General features: G+C 54.6%; 1 protein-coding gene across 6 annotated transcripts in view; it reads right to left on the bottom strand.

Moving 5' to 3' along the window:
* Positions 1–960: 960 nt before the first annotated feature.
* Positions 961–25362, bottom strand: part of MEF2B (myocyte enhancer factor 2B) — a 28847-nt gene continuing 4445 nt past the window's right edge. For 2 of the 6 annotated variants that reach the window (XM_077975688.1, XM_028838316.2), the window contains exons 2-9: positions 6028–6110; positions 4561–4764; positions 3071–3205; positions 2432–2579; positions 2127–2260; positions 1939–2032; positions 1659–1770; positions 963–1402 (exon numbers count right to left, since the gene is read on the bottom strand). In XM_077975688.1, coding sequence (XP_077831814.1) covers positions 1177–1402; positions 1659–1770; positions 1939–2032; positions 2127–2260; positions 2432–2579; positions 3071–3205; positions 4561–4764; positions 6028–6081 — 1107 coding nt within the window. In that variant the 5' untranslated portion in view covers positions 6082–6110 and the 3' untranslated portion in view covers positions 963–1176. 6 annotated transcript variants of the gene reach the window in all.

Genomic DNA, 25362 nt, shown 5'->3' on the forward strand with positions numbered 1-25362 from the left:
AACATGGCGAAACCTGTCTCTACTAAAAATACAAAAATTAACATGGTAGTAGGCGCTTGTAGTCCCAGTTACTCCAGAGGCTGAGGCGGGAGAATCCCTTGAACCCGGGAGGCGGAGGTTGCAGTGAGCCGAGATCGCACCGCTGCAACCCAGCCTGGGTGATACGGGGAGCCCCTGTCTCAAATAAAATAAATTTTTTTTTTTTTTTTTTTTGAGACGGAGTCTCGCTGTGTCGCCCAGGCTGGAGTACAGTGGCCGGATCTCAGCTCACCGCAAGCCCCACCTCCCGGGTTTACGCCATTCTCCTGCCTCAGCCTCCCGAGTAGCTGGGACTACAGGCGCCCGCCACCTCGCCCGGCTAGTTTTTTGTATTTTTTTAGTAGAGACGGGGTTTCACCGTGTTAGCCAGGATGGTCTCGATCTCCTGACCTCGTGATCCGCCTGTCTTGGCCTCCCAAAGTGCTGGGATTACAGGCTTGAGCCACCGCGCCCGGCCTAAAATAAAATTAAAATAATAAAATAAAAAATAAGAAGAGGAGCAGTTCAGGGGTGCTCCCAGTGCCCTGGGAGCCCGACATTCAGGATTCCCAGCTGCTGCTTTTGGAGCCATACGACCCAGCCCTAGAGGCTTGCCCCTGAGCCCATGACCCACAGCGCCAGGAGCAGCCCTGGCCGTTGGCCCTGGAGTGGAAATAACCGGGGCCCTCACCCCTGGAGTGGGACCATTCTAGGTGCACGATCATTCTATGCTGTCCTCAGAAGCCCGCGCGGGCTAAGCACCCGCTGCTGGTGCGCGTCCCCTGCAGGTCTCCTCCCGCCTCGCCTCCCCACCCCTGCACCTGGCAGCCCTCCCGGACACCCCACGGGCTCTTGAGTCCTCATCTCAGGTCGGCTTCTGGAGGGGGCACCCCAAGCCAAGACTAGGCAAGAATGAGGCGAGTTCTGAGCAGCCACAATCAGTCTGGTCCACGGACGCCACGCGCGTTTTATTTTTAGGTATACACACAAAGAGGAAGAAGGAAAGGAGTCCCCCCAGCATGGATTGAGTCCAAGCCCCCACCGCGGAGGGGGCCGTCACTGTCAAATCTTCTCTGAAGAGGCCTGGAGGGAGGTGGGGTCCCCACGTGCCCTCGCCGTGCCCGGCGAGAGTCCTGGGCCTGTGCCACCAGGGGTCTCCTACCGGGGCCAGCCGTCGGCCAAGGGCAGCCGGCGCAGGGCGGGCCCGGGCCGCAGAGGCTCTGCCAGGGACCGGGCGAGGAGCAAGGGGTAGGGGAAGGTCTTAGGAAAGTCGCCGGGGCCCCCGGGGGCCGGAGAGAGGCGCTCGGACTTGATGCTGACTGGGGGGGTCGGCGGGGAGGCGCCGCGGGTTGGGGGGCCCTCCTCGCCCAGGCTTCGGCCCCCACTGCAGGGGGAAAGAGAGAGGGAGTCCGTGAGCTCAGCAAGGAAGGGAAGGAAGCCAGGGGATGGCACAGCGTGGGCAAAGGCTTGGCAGGAGGACCTTGGGAAAGGAGGGGGTGGCGGTCCCTCTTGGGGCCTCAAAATAACTGCCCATCCGCACCGGAAGTGTGCGCAGTACCAGGGATGGCCACCAGAGGTCAGCAGCGGCAGGGGCTTTGGAGGAGCGGGACTTGAGCTGGGGCCGTCGTCAGGGCACTTACCTGGGCTGGGAGGGCACGGCGGGGGGCCCATCACCCCTCGAGGGCTGCCAGGGGGCCAGGGTGGGGGGCTGCAACAAGCCAGGGGGCGGTGGAGGGTCTCCCAGGCCATATTCTGGTGGGCAGGAATTGGGGGCTGAGGCCTGGACCTCTCCTTAAGCCTCTTGCAAACCTGACCACCCCCGGTGAGTTTTGAGTTCTGGTGGGTGGGAGAGTGTGGAACTCCCAGAGGGCAGGAGTGCGGACGCTTCCCAGGCGGGGCGGGGCGGGTTAGGGGGTGTACCTGCGGGGCCTGCTGGGAGAAAGGGGAAGCTCCCCAGCGGGGGTCCAGGGGTTGCAGTGGAGCAGGGGCTCTGCAGGCCACTGTAGAGGCTTCTCTGTGCGGAGAGAGGGTGAAGGGGAACCTGAGGCCCACACCCCAGGCTGCCCTGTCTGCCCTCATCAGCCCCACCACACCCTCCCCTCACTCACGGAGGTGTTTAGTGCCCCTCGGGGCCCAGCCAGGCCACCAGGTAGGTCTGGCCTCCGCCCTTCCGTCGGCAGGTACAGTGGGGGTGGTGTCTTGCTCGTGAGGTGGCTTGGTGAGAAGAGAGGGTGCACCAGGCCTGGGGAAGAGGAGACCCCAGAGAGACCCCAGAGAGAGAGGACAGGCGGGCCATGTCAACTAATGAAGTCTGAGGTTTAGAGGTGATGCACACAGTCCGGCAGTGCCAGAGCCAAGATGCACCCAAACAGCCCCCCAGGACCCCACCCCCACCCCACTGTCCCATGCTCACCTGGGGGCCCGGCTTTGGGGGCTGCTGGTCGGAAGGGAGATGGGCGGCTCTGGGCGGGCAGTGCCTCCCCAAGCCCACTGGGGTCACAGCCTGGTGGTGGCAGGGCCCCGTACACCATGTCTGGGCTGGGCATAGCAGGAGCTGCAGGCTTTGGGTAGAGAGAGGATGGGTCAGAGGACCCCAGGCCAGATGGGGTCCAAGGGAGAAAATCCTGATGAGTTCAGGGGCCCAGCTCTACCTTCAGGAAGCCTTTGCTGCACCTCCCACCAGGCTCCCTACCTGCTTTAATCCCACAGGCTGGGGAGCTTCTGTCTGACTGCCTGTCCTTGACAGGTAGGTTCAGAGCCAAGGCCTCTCACTTAGTGTAGAGTTGGCACTGAGGGGGCTGCACAGAGTGTTTGATGAATCAAAGATGAAATGAAGGCAGGAACTGTTCACCTGTTGAACTCTTATTAATCCTTCAAAGCCCCAGCTATGGTGCCCACTTCTCAAAGAAGCCTTTCCTGCCCAACCAGGTGGAGACCTGCCTCCAAACTCCAGGATCTCTGGCTCTAAGCCCCTCTCTCAGTACCAGCCTCAACAACTTGGGCCTAGGAAGTAGGAGGAATGCTTCATTCACAGAGCCAGGGAGTCACTTACATACAGCCGGGGTCGGGGCAAGGCTGGATCACCCCCTTCGCCTGCCAGCCTCCGAAACTTCTCTCCTGGCTCCTCAGGCCCTTCATCTGGCTCCATTTCTGGCCCATCGAGGCCAATGCCCCTCCGCTTCAGCGTCTATGGGGACAGGAGACAACAGGGTAGACGCTTACCCCTACCCTAGCCAGGGAACCCAGTTCTATGGGAGAGGGGAGAGACTATCCCCATCCAGCTCATGAGTGGGGAGGAATGCAGGCATGGCCTGCTCTAGCCAAACCCCACTGACCAAACCCCAGTGAGATACCATCTAGCAATTTCCTCCCCTGGGACCAGAGAGCCCAAGGTCCTGCCCAGATCGACATAGCAGGAGCTGAGATTCATGCAGGCCTGTTGGCACTGTCCTAATGCTGCTCCTGACATGACTCCAGGACCTCCATTCTGCCCCCACTTGCAGCCTCATAGCCTGGCATCAAAAGCTGCTTAAGAGGCTGGGCGTGGTGGCTCACGCCTGTAATCCCAGCACTTTGGGAGGCCGAGGCAGGCAGATTCACTTGAGGTCAGGAGTTTGAGACCAGCCTGGCCAACATGGTAAGACCTCCATCTCTACTAAAAATATACAAATTAGCCAGGCATGGTGGCGTATGCCTGTGGTCAGAGCTATTCGGGAGGCTGAGGCAGGAGAATACTTGAATCTGAGAGGCAGAGGTTGTGGTGAGCTGAGATTGTGCCACTACACTGCAGAGTGGGCGACAAAGCGAGACTCAGTCTCAAAAAAAGAAAAAAAAGCTGCTTAAGAAACGCCAGCAGATTTCCTGAGCTGCCTTCTCCTGCGGCCACAGAACCACACACTCCTGGACCCCAACCTCTTCTTTGCCACCTTCTGCCCCACACTTCCAAAACACTGAGGACTCCCAGGCCTAGTCCTAGCCCGCTGCTCTCCGCAGCCCTTAGTCTTTAGCTTCCCATCCCAGTGAAGACCCCTCTGTCTTTTTTGTTTATTTATTTATTTGTTATTTTATTTACTTATTTTTTTGAGACAGAGTCTTGCTCTGTTGCCCAGGCTGGAGTGAAATGGCGTGATCTGGGCTCACTGCAACCTCCACCTCCCGGGTTCAAGCAATTCTCCTACTTCAGCCTCCCAAGTAGCTTGGATTAGAGGCATGAGCCACCACGCCCGGCTAATTTTTGTGTTTTTAGTAGAGACTGGGTTATGCCATGTTGGCCAGGCTGGTCTAGAATCCCTGACCTCAAGTGATCCCCCTGCCTCAGTCTCCAAAAGTGCTGGGATTGCAGGTGTGAGCTGCCGCGACCTGCCAGATGTGCTTTATTTCTGCTGTCCCTAGAAAGGTCCCCCGACTCTAGGGACAGCAGAAATAAAGGACATCAGCCCGCAAAGCCAGATGAAGATGCTCATCTTTTGTGCAAAGTCCCTGGGCTCTGAGAAAGCAGTGTGCACAGGGCCTGGTGGGGCTGGGGAGGAGGACCTGGGGTACCTCGAGGATATCAGTGTTGGTGCGGCTCTCGTGGGGCTCGCTGTACTCCGTGTACTTCAGCAGCACGCGGTCCATGTCCGTGCTGGCGTACTGGAAGAGGCGGTTGGCGCTGTTGAAGATGATGAGGGCTATCTCACAGTCGCAGAGCACGCTCAGCTCATAGGCCTTCTTCATCAGCCCGAACTTCCGCTTGGTGAACGTTACCTGGACCCAGGATCCGCAGGGGTAGGGGAGAGAAGAAGAGACGAATGTGGGGTGGTGTGGGGGAAGTGGCAGGGCCTAACTCTTCCTCCAACATACCTCAGGATTCTTTCTGGCTGCGCTGGTAATTCTCATGTCACAACCTAGCAAACTCCTACTGGAACTTAAAAACCCAGCCCAAATGTCTCCTGCCCTTTGAGAAGTGTGCCTTGGGTTCCCAAGCAGAGCCCACATGCTCTCTCTGGGCTTTCCCAGTTCTGGGCCTCCCTCTGTTCTGGCCCTCTGAGTTGGGTGTGGCTGTGTCGAGCTCCATCTCCCCTGTGGCTGGGGTTCCAGCCATCAGGGAGAAAAAATGAATAAGTGATCATGAAAATGAGCAGGCCGGGCGTGGTGGCTCAGCCTGAGGTCCCAGAACTTTGGGAGGCCGAGGCAGGAGGATTGATTGAGGTCAGGAGTTCGAGGCTAGCTTGGGCAACATGGTGAGACCCCGACTCTACTAAAACTACCAAAATTAGCCTAGCCGGGTGTGGTGGCGGTCGCCTGTAATTCCAGCTATTCGGAAGGCTGAGGCAGGAGAATCACTTGAACTCAGGAGGCGGAGCTTGCAGTGAGCTGAGATCGCTCCACGCACTCCAGCCTGGGTGACAAAGTAAACTCCGTCTCAAAAAAAAAAAAAAAAGGAAGGAAGGAAGGACAGAAAGAGAGAGGGAAAGAAGGAGGGAAGGAGGGAGGGAAGGAGGAAGGGAGGGAAGGAAGCAGAGAGGGAAGGAGGGAGTGAGGAAGGGAGGGAGGGGAAACAAGAAACACTGACAAGCCGGGCACAGTGGCTTATGCCTGTAATCCCAGCACTTTGGGAGGACAAGGCCGGCGGATCACGAGGTCAGGAGTTCAAGACTACTGTGGCCCACATGGTGAAACCCCGTCTCTACTAAAATGAAAAATTAGCTAGGCGTGGTGGTGCGTGCCTGTAATCCCAGCTACTCAGGAGGCTGAGGAAGGAGAATCATTTGAACCTGGGAGGCAGAGGTTGCAGTGAGCTGAGATCGCACCATAGCACTCCAGCCTGGGCAATAGAGTGAGACTTCATCTCAAAAAAAAAAAAAAAAAAGAAAAGAAAAGAAAAGAAAGAAATGCTGACACGGCATCAGGACTCCTCATGCCTCCTCATTCCCCTGCAGTTCAATTGGTCAGGTCAGCCCCTTGCCTAGGCCACGCCCCCTACTAGGAATGTCTTTCCCAACCACTGTTCTACCCGGTGGAACTCACCTGCCGATTCCTTTGGTCCAGGATGCGGGAGATCTGGATTTTTTTCCTCCCCATCGTCCCAGGCTGAGTGGAGCGATCTCTGTCTAGGAGGAGAAGAGGGAGAGGACAGAGTGAGTGGGTGGAGAGTGGGGAGGGGTACCCCAGCCTCACGCCTCTCCTCTACCTGCCCCTGCCAGTCACTGAGGGGAAGATGATGGGGAAAATCAAGGCAGGCTGGGTCACTGTCGCAGACTCCGCCCCCGGCCAGCCGGAGGATGCAGTAGAGGCTCAATAAACATGTTTAGACCAAATGGGGCATGGTGGCTCACGCCTGTGATCCCTAGCATTTTGGGAGGCCAAGGCGGGAGGATCACTTGAGCCCAGGAGTTTGAGGCCAGCCTGGGCAACATGTTGAAACCCCGGCTCTACAAAAAATGCAAAAATTAGCCAGGCATGGTGGCACACGTCTGTAGTCCCAGCTACTCTGGTGGCTGAAGTAGGAGGATCACTTGAGCTGGGGAGGTTGAGGCTGCTGTAGCAGGAGGATGCAGGCACACACTGGAAAGGCCTCCAGCTCAGACTCCTTGGGCCAGGATGTGGGCCTGGCATCCACTTGGTGACTTGGAAGAACTCCTGTACCCCACTCAAGGAGATGTGAGATTGCCCTGGTAGGGGTCCCAGGAGGAGACTGCTGGACTATGTTGGGGTCCAGGCCTTCCCCAGAGACCCCCATGCGAGGTTCCTGGGAACAATCAAATCACGTGGCCCGTCCTGCAGCCACCGCCTGCTGTACAGACATCCCCTGACACCCCAGGGGACGTCCCCGCTCCGCCAACTGTGTGACCACACTCCACCTCCCAGCCTCTACCATGTCACAGGTGACTGAGGCTTCAGGCAAGGGGCCTCTCCAGGGTCACGCGGACCTGCGCTCGGGCCGGGCCTTCCCTCTGACCCTCAGGGCAGCCCTCAGCACAGAAGGCCCTTTCCCCAGGCCTTAGTTTGCTCTTCTGTGAATGGGCTGGTATGAAATGCTGAGCACCCACCACCAGGCTTGGCAACAAGTTACCAAGAAATCCAGATCAGGCCAGGCACGGTGGCTCACGCCTGTAATCCAAGCACTTTCGGAGGCCCAGGCAGGCAGATCACTTGAGATCAGGAGTTCAAGACCAGCCTGGCCAACATGCCAAAACCCCGTCTCTTTTTTTTTGTTTTGTTTTGCTTTTTTGAGATGAGTTTCACTCTTATTGCCCAGGCTGAAATGCAATGGCGCAATCTCGGCTCACTAAAACCTCCGCCTCCCAAGTTCAAGCGATTTTCCTGCCTCAGCCTCCTGAGTAGCTGGGATTACAGGCACCCTCCACTATGCCCAGCTAATTTTTGTATTTTTAGTAGAGATGGGGTTTCACCATGTTAGTCAGGCTGGTCTCAAACTCCTGACCTCATGATCCACCCATCTTGGCCTCCCAAGGTGCTGGGATTACCACTGCATCCAACCTACCCTGGCTCTATTAAAAATGCAAAAATTAACCAGGTGTCGTGGTACACGCCTGTAGTCCCAGCCACTTGGGGGGCTGCGGCAGGAGTGCCGCTGCACCCCAGCCTGGGTGACAGAGCAAGACTCTGTCTTAAAAAGAAAAAGAAATCCAGCTGGGCGCGGTGGCTCATGCCACCCAGTATTTTGGGAGGCTGAGGTGGGTGGATCACGAGGTCAGGCATTTGAGACCATCCTGGCCAACATGGCGAAACCCCATCTCTACTAAAAATACAAAAATGAACCAGGCATAGAGGTGGGCGCCTGTAGACCCAGCTACTCGGGATGCTGAGTCAGGAGAATCTCTTGAACCTGGGAGGCAGAGGTTGCAGTGAGCCGAGATCCCGAGACTTTGATAGCCTTGGCAACAAAGTGAGACTCAGTCTCAAAAAAAAAAAAAAAAAAAAAAAAGAAGGAAAGAAAGAAATCCAGATTGTTCTCTGGGAGTGGTCACAGGGACTTGCCAGACCCCTGCCCAAGCAGTCTGGGAAAGGCCTTCCATTATCCCAGGGCCCGGAAGTGTCAGATACCTCGACTGGCATATATGGCATGCTGTGTGACCCCAGGCACACCCTCTGCCCTCTCTGGGCTGGGTCTCTGAGCCCCCACAACTATGTAGAGCTCAGGCTGTCGGTCCCAGACCCTCAGCTCTGGCTTAACTTGCTAAATTTAACCTCCAGGGCTAATTTTAATCCCCAGCCGGAATCGGGACTGTTCCCACGGCTGGGATGTGTTGCCCCCACCCTGATGGGTCCCTGGGGGGTGGAGGGGGGCCTTGGTCCAGAGGTCCCAGTGCCAAGATGAGTCCGGAAATGCCCCTGATGCCCGGGGTCCCATGAGAGCAGTGGCAGGGCTGGGGCTTAGGCCTGAGTCTCTTAAGCATGGAAGACCTGACTCGAGCCCCTTCTCACTCCATCTGTCCCCATTTTAGACATAGACACCACGGCTAGGGCAGAGGTCATGCGATGGGGGAGAACTGGGCAGTCTCTGTCTGCACTGAGACCCTCAGAGCTGAGACAGGAAGTGAGTTCCAGGCAGAAGGAACAGCAGGTGCCAGGGCCCTGAGGGGGGATAAGAAACAGCTATGAGGGGCCGGCGCGGTGGCTCAAGCCTGTAATCCCAGCACTTTGGGAGGCCAAGACGGGCGGATCACGAGGTCAGGAGATCGAGACCATCCTGGCTAACACGGTGAAACCCCGTCTGTACTAAAAAAAAAAAATACAAAAAACTAGCCGGGCGAGGTGGCGGGCGCCTGTAGTCTCAGCTACTCGGGAGGCTGAGGCAGGAGAATGGCGTAAACCCGGGAGGCGGAGCTTGCAGTGAGCTGAGATCCGGCCAATGCACTCCAGCCTGGGCGACAGAGCGAGACTCCGTCTCAAAAAAAAAAAAAAAAAAAAGTAACAGCTATGATGTTGGAGGGTTCAAGTGATTCTCCCGGGTTCAAGCGATTCTCCTGGGTTCAAGTGATTCTCCCGTTTCAGCCTTCTGAGTAGCTGCGATTACGGGCATGCACCACCACACCCTGCTAATTTTTGTATTTTTAGTAGAGACGAGTTTCACCATGTTGGCCAGGCTGGTCTCGAACTCCTGGCCTCAAGTGATCTGTCTGCCCTGGCCTCCTAAAGTGCTGAGATTACAGGCGTGAGCCACCATGCCTGGCCATATTTATTTATTTTTTTGAGACAGAGTCTTGCTCTGTTGCCCAGACTGGAGTGCGGTGGTGCAATCTCAGCTCACTGCAGACTTGACCTCCCAGGCTCAAGTAATCCTCCCACCTCAGCCTCCTGAATAGCTGGGACTACAGGTGAGTGCCACCACTCCCTGCTAATTTTTGTTTTATTTTTGCAGAGATGGAGTCTGACTATGTTATCTAGGTTGGTCTCAAACTCCTGGCTTGAAGTGATCCTCCTGCCTCAACCTCCCAAAGGGCTGGGATTCCAGGTGTGAGCCACTGTACCTGGCCCACTGTGGGCCTTCTGAGCTGGAGGAGGGCTGTGGATTTTGGTCTAAGAGTGATGTGGAGCTATGAGGGCATATTTTATTTTTATTTCCTATTTTATTTTATTTTTTATTTTTAATAGATATATATTTTTGAAATGGAGTCTCGCTCTGTCACCCAGGCTGAAGTGCAGTGGTGCGATCTCGACTCACTGCAACCTCCACCTCCCTGGTTCAAACGATTCTTCTGCCTCAGCCTCCCATGTAGCTGGGACTACAGGCATGTGCCACCACGCCCGGAAAATTTTTGTAGTTGTAGTAGAGACGGTGTTTCACCGTATTGGTCAGGCTAGTCTCAAACTCCTGACCTCATAATCCGCCTGCCTCGGCCTCCCAAAGTGCTGGGATTACAGGCATGAGCCACCGCGCCCAGCCTTTTATTTTATTCTTTGAGACAGAGTCTTGCTCTGTTATGCCAGCTGGAGTGCAGTGGCATGATCTTCACCTCCCAGGTTCAAGCGATTCTCCTGCTTCAGCCTCCCAAGTAGCTGAGATTACAGGCGTGCACCACCACGCCTGGCTAATTTTTGTATTTTTTTTTTTTTTTAATTTGAGACGGAGTCTTGCTCTCACCCAGGCTGGAGTGCAGTGGCGTGATCTCGGCTCACTGCAAGCTCTGCCTCCTAGGCTCACGCCATTCTCCTGCCTCAGCCTCCTGAGTAGCTGGGACCACAGGCACCCGCCACCATGCCCGGCTAATATTTTTTTTGTATTTTTAGTAGAGACGGGGTTTCACCATGTTAGCCAGGATGGTCTCGATCCCCAGACCTCGTGATCCGCCCGCCTCGGCCTCCCAAAGTGCTGGGATTACAGGCGTGAGCCACTGCGCCTGGCATAATTTTTGTATTTTTAGTAGAGACAGAGTTTTGACAAGTTGGCCAGACTGGTCTTGAACTCCTGACCTCAAGGGATCCACTGGCCTCAGCCTCCCAAAGTGCTGGGATTCCAGGCATGAGCCACTATGAGAAGGTTTTTTTTTTTTTTTTTTTTGAGACGGAGTTTCGCTCTGTCGCCCAGGCTGGAGTGCAGTGGCCGGATCTCAGCTCACTGCAATCTCCGCCTCCTGGGTTTAAGCTATTCTCCTGCCTTAGCCTCCCGAGTAGCTGGGACTATAGGCCCCCGCCACCACACCAGGCTAGTTTTTTGTATTTTTTAGTAGAGACGGGGTTTCCCTGTGTTAGCCAGGATGGTCTCAATCTCCTGACCTCATGATCTGCCCGTCTCGGCCTCCCAAAGTGCTGGGATTACAGGCGTGAGCCACCGCACCCGGCCTATGAGAAGGTTTTAAGCAGAGAAGGGATGGGCTTGGTTTATTATTTTAAGACTCAGCTCATGGCTTCCATGGAGAGCAGGTCTGTTGGAGGCCAGGATGGAGATGATGGGCGGCTGGAGAGGAGGGAAGGGCTGTGTCTGTCTGGACAGAGACTGGGGGTAGGGCCCCCTCTGTGCTGGGCCTGTGCCTTGCACTTTAAGTCACTGTACTCCAGGGTGCTTTAGTCCTCCAGAAGCCAGCAGGCCCTACACCAACTCTGGAGCCAGGCCTGACAGGTGCAGATGAACGCACGCAGGAGTTTCACTCTCCTGAACCCCAGTGACGTGGAACCAAAGCCATCCTCCACTCTAGCCCCTGAGGGAATCTACCCAACACACAGCTCTGAGCATGGTCCTCTCCTGCTCACACACTCTCCATGGCTCCCCACTGCCCTTATGAGAAAGTTCCAGCACTTAGCCTGGCATTCAAGTCCTCTTCCCAAATCAGCTCTTGCCTGCTTCTCTCTCTTCGATAATTATCTCTTGACTAGAAGGAGCCTTTCCCCTTTTTCACCAAGCCAACTCCTATTCAAACGTTAAAACCCAGTTCAAGGCCGGGCGCGGTGGCTCAAGCCTGTAATCCCAGCACTTTGGGAGGCCGAGACGGGCGGATCACGAGGTCAGGAGATCGAGACCACCCTGGCTAACACGGTGAAACCCCGTCTCTACTAAGAAATACAAAAAACTAGCCGGGCGTGGTGGCGGGCGCCTGTAGTCCCAGCTACTCGGGAGGCTGAGGCAGGAGAATGGCGTGAACCCAGGAGGCGGAGCTTGCAGTGAGCTGAGATTGCGCCACTGCACTCCAGTCTGGGCGACAGAGCGAAACTCCGCGCCCCCCGCCAAAAAAAAAAAAAAAAAAAAAAAAAAAAAAAAAAAAACCCAGTTCAAAAAACCCATTCCTCTAGGAAGTCCTCCCTGCCATTCTTCTGGTCTCCCACAGTCACCATCCTCCTCCAGTTCAGATTCCATGGCATTGAGGGTATATATATCCAGATTTGTCTCCTCCAGACTAAAAGCCCCTCTGGATAAGGACTAGGAATGGACAGTAAGGTTTGGTGAGCAGAGTAGATCAAGAGAGATGTCACTGACCTCCTCCACAACCCTACAGCTTCCCTCAACAACTTCCTCTCAGACTGCCCCAGCTGATACCCTGCCCAGAAATACACGCGCATGCAAATCCAGCCACTCAGCGTTGACTTGTCTCGGGCCCAGGTGTGAAGAGCCAGGCAAAGAATGCGGAGGCGGCAGGCCAGAGTGTGTATGTATATTTGTAGTCACATGCAAATCCCTGCCCAGAGCCGCAGACAGACCCTGGTGGCCCATTCTCCAGATGTTGGTGTGATCGGAACTGCTGGGGGAGGTGGCGGCACAGGCTGAATGTGCCAGGCACGAGGGGGGAAGCTGAGGTTTGGGGAGGCCTCTTCCGCACACACATACCCTCCCTGCTTTGTCCAGCCAGAAATCAGAGAGCTGTGGCATCTGCCCAGCGCAGAGGCAGAGAGGTGGACCTATTGACCAAGGAATGAAGCATAGAAGAAAGAACAGGAGAAGAAACCCAGGAGAGCTTCCTGGGGGAGGAGGCATGTAGTTGGAGGTAGATGCAGAGGCTGGATGGGATCCTGAGCAGAAGGGGAGGGAGGTGGGCATTTGAAACTAAGAGTCCAGCACCTTCCTAGCCCTTTTGTTGCACCCTCATACTTAGCATTTATTAAGCATCAACCTGTGCAAGTCACTGAGCCAAGAACTGACCTCAGAAGAAGTAGAAAGCTTAAGTAGACCCAACAACCATAGAAGATTAGAAAGGTGACTCAGGACCTAGCATTAAAAAAGTAATAAAGTGGGCTGGGCACGATGGTTCACACTTGTAATCCCAGCACTTTGGGAGGCCAAGGTAGGAGGATTGCTTGAGCCCAGCTCAAGCAGTTCAAGACCAGCCTAGGCAACATAGCGAGACCCCTATGTCAAAAAAAAAAAAAATTTTGTTTTGAAAGGCAATAGAATTCAAGGCTGCAGGCCGGGCGCGGTGGCTCAAGCCTGTAATCCCAGCACTTTGGGAGGCCGAGACGGGTGGATCACGAGGTCAGGAGATCGAGACCATCCTGGATAACACGGTGAAACCCCGTCTCTACTAAGAAATACAAAAAACTAGCCGGGCGAGGTGGTGGGCGCCTGTAGTCCCAGCTACTCGGGAGGCTGAGGCAGGAGAATGGCGTGAACCCGGGAGGCGGAGCTTGCAGTGAGCTGAGATCCGGCCACTGCACTCCAGCCTGGGCTACAGAGAGAGACTCTGTCTCAAAAAAAAAAAAAAAAAAAAAAAGAATTCAAGGCTGCAGTGAGCTTTGAGCCACTGCACTCCAGCCAGGGCAACAGAGTGAGACTCTGTCTCTAAAAAATAATAATAATTTCAAAATTAAAACAATAACTAAAAAACATGTTTAAAGGCAACAGGCCCAGGTGGTTTTACAGCTATTTTCTCAAGTCTCACACAACAGGAAAGTGCAGTGTTATTTCAATGAACTTAAATCTTTGAAATAGATGGGATCTAGCCAAGTCATTTTTTTTGTTTTTGAGATGGGGTCCTCCTCTGTTGCCCAGGCTGGAGTTCAGTGGTGCAATTATAGCTCACTGTAGCCTTGAACTCCTGGGCTCAAGTGATCCTCCAGCCTCAGCATCCCGAGTAGCTGGGATTACAGCTAAGTGTCACCACACCCAGCAAATTTTTTAAAACTTTTTGTAGAGACAGGGATTTGCTATGCTGCCCAGGCTGGTCTCAAACTCCTGGCTACTCCCAGATACTTCCAGTTACTTGAGAGGCCAAGGTGGGAGGATTGCTTGAGGCCAGAAATTGGAGACCAGCCTGGGCAACATAGCGAGAACCTGTCTACAAAAACAGTGAAAATTAGCTGCACGCCGTGGCACACACCTGGCTATGTGGGAGCCTGAGGCTTGAGGATTCTTCGAGCCCAGGAGTTCAACATTACAGTGAGCAATGATCTTGCAAGCTCTTCCACTTCCAGCTCTCATGCATTGCTGGTGGTAGAGGAAAAAGGGACAAACACTTGGATAATTCTCTGGCATCTACTAAATCTGAACAGATGCCTACCCTGTGTCCCAAGACAAACGGGTCCAAGTTGCACCTGAAGATACAGACAAGAATGTTTTTTGCCGCTTCGTACATCATTGCCTCAAACTGGAATCAACCCGGAAGCCCTTAATGGGAGAGTTGGTCAACACGTTCTTGTCGATTCTATGATCAGTTATGGCACAACACAGAAAAGGGGTGCACTCTTGCTACACACAACCACGTGGATGCATCTCAGAGACCATTGGCCAATTTGACGATCCCAGACTCCACCGAGAGGACGCGCTGTGTGATTTTATTTACATGAAGTTTCAGAACAATCAAAACTCACTGATGCAGCTGGACGCAGTGGCTCAAGCCTATAATCCCAGCACTTTAGGAGGCCAAGGCAGGCAGATCACTTGAAGTCAGGAGTTTGAGACCAGCCTGACCAACATGGCAAAACCCCATCTCTACTAAAAATACAAAAAGTAGCCGGGCGTGGTGGCATGTGCCTGTGATCCCAGCTACCTGGGAGGCTGAGGCAGGAGAATCACTTGAACCCAGGAGGCGGTGGTTGCAGTGAGCCAAGATTGTGCCATTAAGGCCGGGCGCGGTGGCTCAAGCCTGTAATCCCAGCACTTTGGGAGGCCGAGACGGGCGGATCATGAGGTCAGGAGATCGAGACCATCCTGGCGAACACGGTGAAACCCCGTCTCTACTAAAAAATACAAAAAACTAGCCGGGCGAGGTGGCGGGCGCCTGTAGTCCCAGCTACTCGGGAGGCTGAGGCCGGAGAATGGCGTGAACCCGGGAGGCGGAGCTTGCAGTGAGCTGAGATCCGGCCACTGCACTCCAGCCTGGGCGACAGAGCGAGACTCCGTCTCAAAAAAAAAAAAAAAAAAACCCTCAGTGAGGCTGATGGACATCAGACAGAACATTGGTCACCCTGGGCAGTAGCTGTGATTAGGCAGTGGCCCAAGGGGGAAGTCCCAGGGGCGGGGGAAGTCCTGTTCCTGGATCCCAGGTTTGGGTACACAGATGTGTTCAGTTTGTGCAAATGTGTTGAGCTGAACTCTACTGATTTGTGCATTTTTCTTCATGTGATTTATTTCAAAACGAAGATTTCTCTCTCTCTCTTTTTTTTTTTTTTTTTTTTTTTTGAGGTGGAGTCTTGCTCTGTCACCCAGACTGGAGTGCACTGGATGATCTCAGCTCACTGAAACCTCCATCTCCTGAGTTCAAGCAATTCTCCTGTCTCAGCCTCCGGGGTAGCTGGGATTACAGGCGCCCGCCACTGTGCCTGGCTAACTTTTGCATTTTTACTAGAGATGGGTTTTCACCATGTTGGCCAGGCTGGTCTTAAACTCCTGGCCTCAGGTGATCTGCCCACCTCGGCCTCCCAAAGTGCTGGGATTACTGGCATGAGCCATGGCGCCTGGCCCAAAAGGAAGATTTCTTAAAAAGCTTCCAGCCAGAGCAACATAGTGAGATCCTGCCCCTGCCCCTAAAAAAAAAAAAAAAAATTGGGGCCAGGCGCAGTGGCTCACGCCTGTAATCCCAGTGCTTTGGGAGGCTGAGGTGGGAGGATCGCTAGAGCCCAGGAGTTCAAGACCAGCCCGGGCAACATGGCAAAACCCTGTCTCTAGGAAAAAAAAAAAAAAGTTAGCTGGGTGTGGTGGCATGCCTGTGGTCCCAGCTACTCAGGAGGCTGAGGTGGGAGAATCAGTTGAGCCCAGGAAGCAGAGGCTGCAGTGAGCCAAGATCACACCACTACACTCCAGCCTGGGCAACAGAGCCAGACCCTGTCTCAAAAAATAAATAAACAAAAATAAAAAATTTAGCCAGGTGTGGTGGTGCGCCCCTTAGTCCCAGCTACTCAGGAGTCTGAAGTGGGAGGATCACTTGAGCAGGGGAGGCAGAGGTTGCAGTGAACTGAGATCCTGCCACTGAACTCCAGCCCTGGCAACATTGTGAGACTCTGACTCTAAAAAAAATTTTCTTTTCTTTTTTTTGAGACAGAGTTTCGCTCTTGTCACCTAGGCTAGAGTGCAGTGGTGCAATCTCAGCTCACTGAAACTTCCCCCTCACCAGTTCAAGCAATTCTCCTGCCTCAGCCTCCTGAGTAGCTGGGATTACAGGCGCCCACCACTACACCCAGCTAATTTCTGTATTTTTAGTAGAGATGGGGTTTCACCATGTTGGCCAGGCTGGTCTCGAACTCCTGACCTCAGGTGATCCACCAGTCTCGGCCTCCCAAAGTTCTGGGATTACAGGTGAGAGCCACAGTGCACAGCCTAAAATAAATAAATAAATAAATAAATAAATAAATAAATAAATAAAAATTTAAATCTCGCCGGGCATGGTGGTGTCTGCCTGTAGTCCCAGCTACTTGGGAAGCTGAGGCGGGAGGATGACTTGAGCCCAGGAGGTGGAGGCTTCAGTGAGCTATGAGGGGGCCACTGCACTCCAGCCTGGGTGACAGAGTGAGACTCTGTCTCTAAAAATAAAAGAGCTCCCTGCTGCTTATGGCTGCCTTGGGGAGCAGTGTCTGTTCAGGCTAGAGTGAGGTGACACGAAGAGGCTGAGCCAGTGGGAAATACAGAGTTTGAATGGAGACAGGGGTGGCACCTGGGCAGAAGTGGACTGTTCATTTGGTGACCAAAGGGGCAGGATGTGCTGGTGACCTGGGATAGAAGACGAGCCTGGTGATCCCAGGCCTGAGCAATGTGAGGGTTAGGGGGAATTGAGAGGACAAAAGAAAAGCTCAGGAGTACGGAAGCATCAGAAATTCTCTGGCAGTATCTGTGGTCACTAAGTCAATCAACAAACATTACCCTGAAGCTCTTCAAGCCATAGATGATCATCTCCCCAGACTGGTGAGGCCTCTTAGACCCCCAGTAATGGAGATGGGGTGCTGGAGGGAATCCCACCCCTCCGCTGACCCTTCCCCTCTGGCCTCTCTGCGTGGTAGGACTCAGTTTTCTCACCTGTTAATTGGGGGTGAGAATCCTTCTCCCACCAGCTGGGGAGAGGGTAGGGAGCAGGGGTCTATTGAACTTTTTGTTTTTTTGAGACTCGCTTTTTTTGAGTCTCACTCTGTCGCCCAGGTTGGAGTGCAGTGCCGTGATCTCGGCTCCCTGCAACCACTGCTTCCCGGGTTTAAGCGATTCTCCTGCCACAGACTCCCGAGTAGCTGGGATTACAGGCGCACACGACCACACCTGGCTAATTTTTTATATTTTTGGTAGAGACGGGGTTTCAGCATGTTGGTCAGGCTGGTCTTGAACTCCTGGCCTCAAGTGATCCACCCGCCTTGGCCTCCCAAAGTGCTGGGATTACAGGTGTGAGCCACCGCACAGGGGCCTCTACTGAACTTTTCTTCTGGCTTCTGGGAAGCCAAAAGGAAGAAGGTTGGGGTCTTGGAACTAGGGGTGCTGAGTCAGTGCCGCATCCTGCAAGACCACCTTGAAATACTGTCATCAGTCACCTGCTTCCTCCCCTGTAAAATGGGTCACAGGATCCTAACCTCACAGGCTTTGCAGCAGGGGTTTAAGAGAAAAGATTAGGAGCAAGTCAAGTTCCCTTTCTTGGCACCCGTGCGGGACTTTACTGGGGGGCTGAGCTGCAGTCACTTTGCCAGACCCCTGAGCCCGCAGGGAGGCCATGGCTTGGCGGAGGAACCCAGGCCGGGAAAGGAGAAGTGAGAGGCAGGTGGGTTGGGTGGGGGTGGGGGTGAGGGCCCGCGGGAGGCGATGAAGCGGGGAGGGGGCGCTGCTCCTGGGCCCTGCAGCAAATCAGGCCTGTGGCCCCGCCTCACGCAACCCAGGCTGTGGTTTCATCACCTGCTCCCCAAGTACCTCATTATGGGCGACAGGAAGAGCCCCTTGGAAAGCCAGGACCCCTCCTCCCCTCTCCTGGGGGCTCCAGCGGCTCCGACCCCAGCTGCAGGCGACCCTCCTTCCCCAGCCAGAGCCCTGGGCCCGCCTCCTCCCCTGGGGGCCTAGGGAGGTGGTGCCCAGGTCGGGGGGCAGGTAGGTGACTTGGCGGCCTGGCTCAGTTCACAGCGGTCCCTGCAGCCCCGCACCTGCCCTCAGGGACTCAGGGGACAGGGTGGGCTCGGGCAGTGACTCCCCCGTTGCTGAGCTTCTCTGGAACTCAGTTTCCTCCCCCGGAAAGTCAGGGGGCAGCAGGAGCCACCTGGCTGAACTGAGGGGAGGGGCTTCATAGTAAGGTGCTTTATAGATGCGGGGAGCGTTTGTGGCCGCTGGGCCCTGATGCCTCTCAGAAGGCCTTGGGGTCACCATCCTGGGGGAACCCAGCTCAGATTGAGGGCCCCAGAAAGCTCCTGGTGGAGTGCTGGGGGACAGGGGCGGATGGGGTTGGGGGTCACTCCATCCTTGTATGGGCACAATGGGAGGTAGGAATATTCCCCACACATGGAGACCCCCAAACAGAGCCGCGGAAAATCCACAGATGCCCAAAACATAACATATACCCCAAACACACAAGGATTCCTCCCGCGAAAGTCCCCAAAATACATGTAGTTCACAGTACGTCAAACCCCCAACCCACACAGCTCTCCAAACACACGTCCCCAAAACACATTCTGTTCCCTCTGCATAGACAGAACCTGAAAACACTCAGACACACCCAGACGCCCCATCACATGCCAATCCCCCAAATGCACAGACACATACAGATCTCCCTAAACACATGCCAGTCCCCCAAATACAGACCCCTTTCTCCCGAACAATGTGGAGACCCCCACCAGACGCATGCAGACTCTTCCAGAAAACATATACAGACTTCCCCCAATCCACACTGGTCCCCCCATTACACAGGTAGGGCCCCCCATCCCTGCAGTGGTATCACCCACACTCTGGCTTTCCTCTTTTTTGTTTTTTTGTGAGACAGAGTCTCGCTTTGTCACCCAGGCTGGAGTGCAGTGGCATGTTCTCCGCTCACTGCAACCTCTGCCTTCCAGGTTCAAGCGATTCTCCTGCCTCAGCCTCCCCAGTAGCTGGGATTACAGCCATGCGCTATCATACCCAGCTAATTTTTGTATTTTTAGTACAGACAGGGTTTCACCATGTTGGCCAGGCTGGTCTTGAACTCCTGGCCCCGTGTGATCTGCTACTACAGTTTCCCAAAGTGCTGGGATTACAGGCTACCATACCTGGCTGGGTTTCTTCTTTTTAATTATTATTATTATTTTTTGAGATGGGGTCTCACTCTGTTGCCCAGGCTGGAGTGCAGTGGCGCCATCATAGCTCACTGCAGCCTCCAATTCCTGGGCTTAAACATTCCTCCCACCTCAGCCTTCCCAGTAGCTGGGGCTACAAGCGCACACCTATCTTTTAAACAGACTATGCCAGGCTAATTTTTAAAATTTTTGTAGAGAAGGGGGTTTCACTTTGTCACACTGGCTGGTCTTGAACTTCCGGCCTCAAGCTATCCTCCTGCCTCAGCCTCCCAAAGTGCTGGGATTACAGGTGTGAGCCACCACACAGGCCTGGCTTCCTTCCCAAGGCAGGGTGGTCTCCACCCACCAGGGGTGAAATGCAGGCTGGGGGCATCTGAGGCTAGATTTGAATGGGTAGTGTTAGAATCCAGGAATCTTAGAATGTTCCAGCTGGGGAAGGCCCCATGGGGGTCCTTTTCTCCATAGGTCCCTCTGGCATCCATGGGGAAAGTGAGGCCCAGTGGGGAGCCCTCAGACCCTCCTTCCCACCTCTCCCTGGGCCTGCTCCTGGGAGGGACAGCTCCTGTTCGAGGGGCAGGAGTCCAGGGTGAGTGGGACCCCCTGTGGGATGCCCCCTCTGCTCTGCTCCGCTCCAGGATCCCATTTTGGCCATGCACAGAGAGGCCAGGGCTGGGGCTGTGGGCTAGTCAGTCCAGGATCCCACCACTTGCCCACTGCGTGATGTTTTCTGAGCCTTGGTTTCCTGTGTCTACAAGGGGTCCATGCAAACTCCCCAGGGACCCACCCACCTCTCCCCTCACTTGAAAAGGTGTCTACCAGCCGGGCACGGTGGCTCAAGCCTGTAATCCCAGCACTTTGGGAGGCTGAGACGGGCGGATCACAAGGTCAGGAGATCGAGACCATCCTGGCTAACACGGTGAAACCCCGTCTCTACTGAAAAATACAAAAAACTAGCCGGGCGAGGTGGCGGGCGCCTGTGGTCCCAGCTACTCCGGAGGCTGAGGCAGGAGAATGGCGTAAACCCGGGAGGCGGAGCTTGCAGTGAGCTGAGATCCGGCCACTGCACTCCAGCCTGGGCGACAGAGCCAGACTCAGTCTCAAAAAAAAAAAAAAAAAAAAAAAAAAGAAAAGGTGTCTACCAGCAGACTCCCAGCCTACCTTTTACCCGTTTGGGGGCATCTGCAACAACAGCCCCAAACTGATCCTCTACCTGCCCATCACTCTCCCTTTTCCCGGACTGTGTCCAACCCCGGGACACCCTTCTAGGTTTGCCCAAGTCCAGGAGTGTCTCCATGTCCTCTAAAGACCTTCAGAAAACCCTCTTTCTGGAGGCACCAATTTTTTTTAATGTTTATTTTAATTTTTTCAGGCAGAGTCTCATTCTGTCACCCAGGCTGGAGTGCAGTGGTGTGGTCTCAACTCACTGCAGCCTGGACCTCCCGGACTCAAGCGATCATCCCACCTCAGCCTCTGGAGTAGCTGGGAGTAGTACGGTGCCACATCTAGCTAATTTTTGTATTTTTTGTAGAGCTGGGGTCTCCCCATGTTGCCCAGGCTGGTCTCGAACTCCTGGCCTCAAGTGATCCTCCTGCCTTGGTCTCCCATAGTGCTGGGATTACAGGTGTAAGCCACCACGCCCGGCCAAATTCAACTCTTCCTGCAGCACCCAGCCCTATCAGATTTTTTGGTGTGTGTTTCTTTATTGCTTTCTTTGATGAGCATCTCGTCCTGCCGGGCTCCCCAGCGCCTAGTACATAGAAGGCCCTCAGTCACCCTTCATCAATGAGCAACCAACTGCTTCACAAACAGAAGCAACACTGACAACTTGTTCAGTTTTCTGTTTTTCTTTTTTCTTTTTTTGAGATGGGGTCTTGGTCTGTCACCCAGACTGGTGTTTAATGGCACAATCTGGGCTCACTGCAACCTCTGCCTCCCAGGTTCAAGCCAATCTCCTGCCTCAGCCTCCCGAATAGCTGGGACTGCAGGCGCCTGCCCCTCCACGTGGCTAATTTTTTGATTTTTTTTTTTTTTTTTTTTTTGAGACGGAGTCTCGCTCTGTCGCCCAGGCTGGAGTGCAGTGGCTGGATCTCAGCTCACTGCAAGCTCCGCCTCCCGGGTTTACGCCATTCTCCTGCCTCAGCCTCCGAGTAGCTGGGATTACGGGCACCTGCCACCTCGCCCGGCTAGTTTTTTGTATTTTTTAGTAGAGACGGGGTTTCACCAGGTTAGCCAGGATGGTCTCGATCTCCTGACCTTGTGATCCACCCATCTTGGCCTCCCAAAGTGCTGGGATTACAGGCTTGAGCCACCGCGCCCGGCCAATTTTTTGATTTTTTGACATCTTATTTTTTGTAGAGACAGGGTCTCACTAGGTTGCTCAGGCTGGTTTGAACTCCTGAGCTCAAGCAATCTGCCGGCCTTGGCCTCCCAAAGTTCTGGGATTATAGAAGTGAGCCACCACACCCAGCAACTACTTGTTTTTTTTCTTGAGATGGGTTTCGCTCTTGTTGCCCAGGCTGGAGTGTAATGGCGTGATCTCAGCTCACCGCAACCTCTGCCTCCCAGGTTCAAGCAATTCTCCTGCCTCAGCCTCCCTAATAGCTGGGATTACAGGCACGCCCCCACCATGCCCAGCTAATTTTGTATTTTTAGTAGACGAGGTTTCTCCATGTTGGTCAGAATGGTCTCGAACTCCCGACCTCAGATGATCTGCCCACCTCGGCCTCCCAAAGTGCTGGGATTACAGGTGTGAGCCTGGCCCTACTTACTCACTTCTCTTTGAAACACCTCGTGGTCCACACAACAAATTTAAGGCCCCATCCGGCCCACAGGCTGCCAGTTTGTGGCCCCTCCTCTAAACAACCTTCACAGCAAAACAGTCAATTGGACAGTGCTGATGCTCCTCTCAGGCCAAGGAACTGACCCTCTGAATGTCCCACTGCCCAGCTTGGGAGAAAACCATGTCCAGGTGACCATCCATGGCAAACCTGACCTGGCACAGGCACTCTCACCTGGCCAAGAAGTCCTGTTCCAGGCCGGGTGTGGTGGCTCACGCCTGTAATCCCACTACTTTGGGAGGCCGAGGTGGGTAGATCACTTGAGGTCAGGAGTTTGAGACCAGCCTGGCCAACATAGTGAAATCCCATCTCTACTGAAAATACAAAAATTAGCCGGGCATGATGGTGGGCGCCTGTAGTCCCAGCTACTCAGGAAGCTGAGGCAGGAGAATCACTTGAACCTGGGAGTCAGAGGTCACCCAGCCCATGGAGCCAAGAGAGACTCCACACTCTGAATTTGACCCTGCTGTCCCATGCAGGCTAGAGTCCAAGGCTCTCTCAGGCCCCCAGTGATGTCCCCTGAGCCACAGTAGTGGCCGCAGGGACAGCCCAAGGTTTTCCTCTCTTTGTTCCAGAGAAAGCTCTCCCTGTGGGGCCTTGGAAATTTATCCCCAGATGCCCCAGCCTCCCTGCTTGGGAAATTAGCACATCTGTCAGCACTGGGCAGAAAGGACTCTGCCCACACAGCCCGGCAGCCCCAAGATGCAGCCAGCAGGGACCCTGAGATGGGGCTTTAGGACATTGTCAGCGCCCAATATCTTCCCGCAGAAATGTCTGGGAGCCCATCAGGTGCCGGGGATGCAGGAGCAGGGGGTGGGCAGAGCAAGGTCTCCCCCATCACCCAGTCTGATGGGGGAGGCAACAGCGGCCACATAACTGTATCTGGGAAGAAGGACTTCAAGGAAGAAATTCAATAGGGGGAGGCAGTGGAGGGTGGGGCAGGGGGAGAGCTACTTTGGACAGAGGGTCCAGGAGGGCTTCTCTGAAGAGGAGTGGTCTTGAGGAGGACAGGACACCAGCCACAGGGTGGTGATGTGTAGGGGCGCCACACCTGCAGTCCCAGTTACTCGGGAGGCGGAGGTATGAAAATTGCTTGAACCCGGGAGGCGGAGATTGCAGTGAGCCGAGATCGCACCACTGCACTCCAGCCTGCGTGACAGAGCGAGACCCTGTCTCTGAGGTGTCTCAGGGAGATGGGAGCCAGCCTGCCTGGTGGACACAATGGCAGGTGCAAAGGCCCTGAGGTGGGATTGTGCTAAGCAGGTGGGTTCCAGGAGCAGGCAAATCCCATGCAGCTAGGGTGGAGTGAGCAAGGGGTGGCCGGAGACAGAGTAGGTCAGAGAGGCATTGGGGGACAGAAAGAGGGTGGACGTAGAGCAAGAGGGAGCCATGGAAGGTGTGTGAGGAGGGGAGGACTGCGGTCTGATTCGGAATTTTCAGACGACCCTGTGGCTTCCATGGAGAAAAGGCCTGTTGGAGCAGGAAGCCAGGCCAGCATCCAGCTAGGGATGACAGGGCTTGCACCAGGCACAGGCTGCAGGTTGGAACAGTGGGCAAGGCAGGCTCATGCCCACAGCAGCCATGACTCTTATTACGATCCACCTCCATTTCTCCCTTCCTCACGCCCCACCTTGACCTTGGGTGAACCTGGGCTTGGAGGGAAACAGCACCTGGCAGAGGGCGGAGAGGAAAGGGGCCTGGATGGGCTCACAAACACCTCCGCTTGATCACAGCCCAGATGGGACCTTCTGTTATTGAGCCCTTACTGTCTGCCCGGGCCCACACCCCACCTCATTTACATATAAGACCTGCCTGACCCCCAGACACCCCAGGAAAGCAGAGATAGTTGCCCTGTTTTACACAAGATTCAGCAGGCTTCTTCCAGGGCCACATGGTGAGACCCCCAGATCCCCACCCAATCCTGGGCTGTACCCCGGGGCCATCATGTGACACCTCAGTCTCACCACCCCCACCCAGGCTGGGAAGTGGGCCTGGGCCTGTCCAGCCCAGAATCACCATCACAGTGTCCAGGAAACTCAATCCTGGGCCCCAGCGTATCAGGGTAACCACACAAGTCCCCAGGATGCAGCCCCAGAGAAGCCCTTTGGAGGCTGAGAAACGGGATTTAACTTCCTTGCCCACCCCATGGGGATTCACAGGCCGGGGCTGGGGCGAGTTCCCTGAACCCAAAACTGATCCCAGACACATTCTAAATCTTCTCAGAAAAATGGCATCTGGCTGGGCTCATGCCTGTAATCCCAGCACTTTGGGAGGCCGAGGCGGGAGGACCATTTGAGCCCAGGAGTTTAAGACCAGCCTGGGCAACATAGGGAGACCCCATCTCTACTTAAAAAAAAAAAAAAAAGGCCGGGCGCAGTGGCTCAAGCCTGTAATCCCAGCACTTTGGGAGGCCGAGACGGGCGGATCACAAGGTCAGGAGATCGAGACCATCCTGGCTAACACGGTGAAACCCCGTTTCTACTAAAAAATACAAAAACCTAGCCGGGCGAGGTGGTGGGCGTCTGTAGTCCCAGCTACTTGGGAGGCTGAGGCAGGAGAATGGCGTGAACCTGGGAGGCGGAGCTTGCAGTGAGCTGAGATCGGGCCACTGCACTCCAGTCTGGGCGACAAAGCGAGACTCTGTCTCAACAAAAAAAAAAAAAAAAAGAAAAGAAAAGAAAAAAGAGGCCAGGCGTGGTTGCTCACGCCTGTAATCCCAGCACTTTGGGAGACTGAGTCAGGCGGATCATAAGGTCAGGAGATCGAGACCATCCTGGCTAACATGGTGAAACCCTGTCTCTACTAAAAATGCAAAAAATTAGCCGGGCGTGGTTGCGGGCGCCTGTAGTCCCAGCTACTCGGGAGGCTGAGGCAGGAGAATGGCGTGAACCCGGGAGGCGGAGTTTGCAGTGAGCCAAGATCACACCACTGCCCTCCAGCCTCAACAGAGCGAAACTCCGTCTCAAAAAAAAAAAAAAGCTAGTCATGGTAGCGCTCCCCTACAGTCCCAGCTACTGGGTAGACTGAGGTGACAAGATCACTTGAGCCCAGGAGTTCAAGGTCACAGGGAGCTGTGATTGCAACACTCAAGGAAAGAAAGACAGAAAGACAGTCTGTCTCCAGACCACTCTGTGCCTCGAATCTTCCAGAAGGGGGCAGGGAGTGGTGGCTCATGCCTCTAATCCCAGCACTTTGGGAGGCCGAGTTGGGCTGATTGCTTGAGCCAAGTTCAAGACCAGCCTGGGCAACATAGGGAGAACTTGTCTCTAGAAATAAATAAATAAATAAATAAATAAATAAATAAATAAATAAAAGTGGGCCAGGTGCGGTGGCTCACGCCTATAATCCCACAACTTTGGGAGGCCGAGGTGTGTGGATTGTTTGAGTATAGGAATTCAAGACCAGCCTGGGC

The sequence above is a fragment of the Macaca mulatta genome, chromosome 19 (genome assembly GCF_049350105.2).
Source record: "Macaca mulatta isolate MMU2019108-1 chromosome 19, T2T-MMU8v2.0, whole genome shotgun sequence".
Lineage (NCBI taxonomy): Eukaryota > Metazoa > Chordata > Mammalia > Primates > Cercopithecidae > Macaca > Macaca mulatta.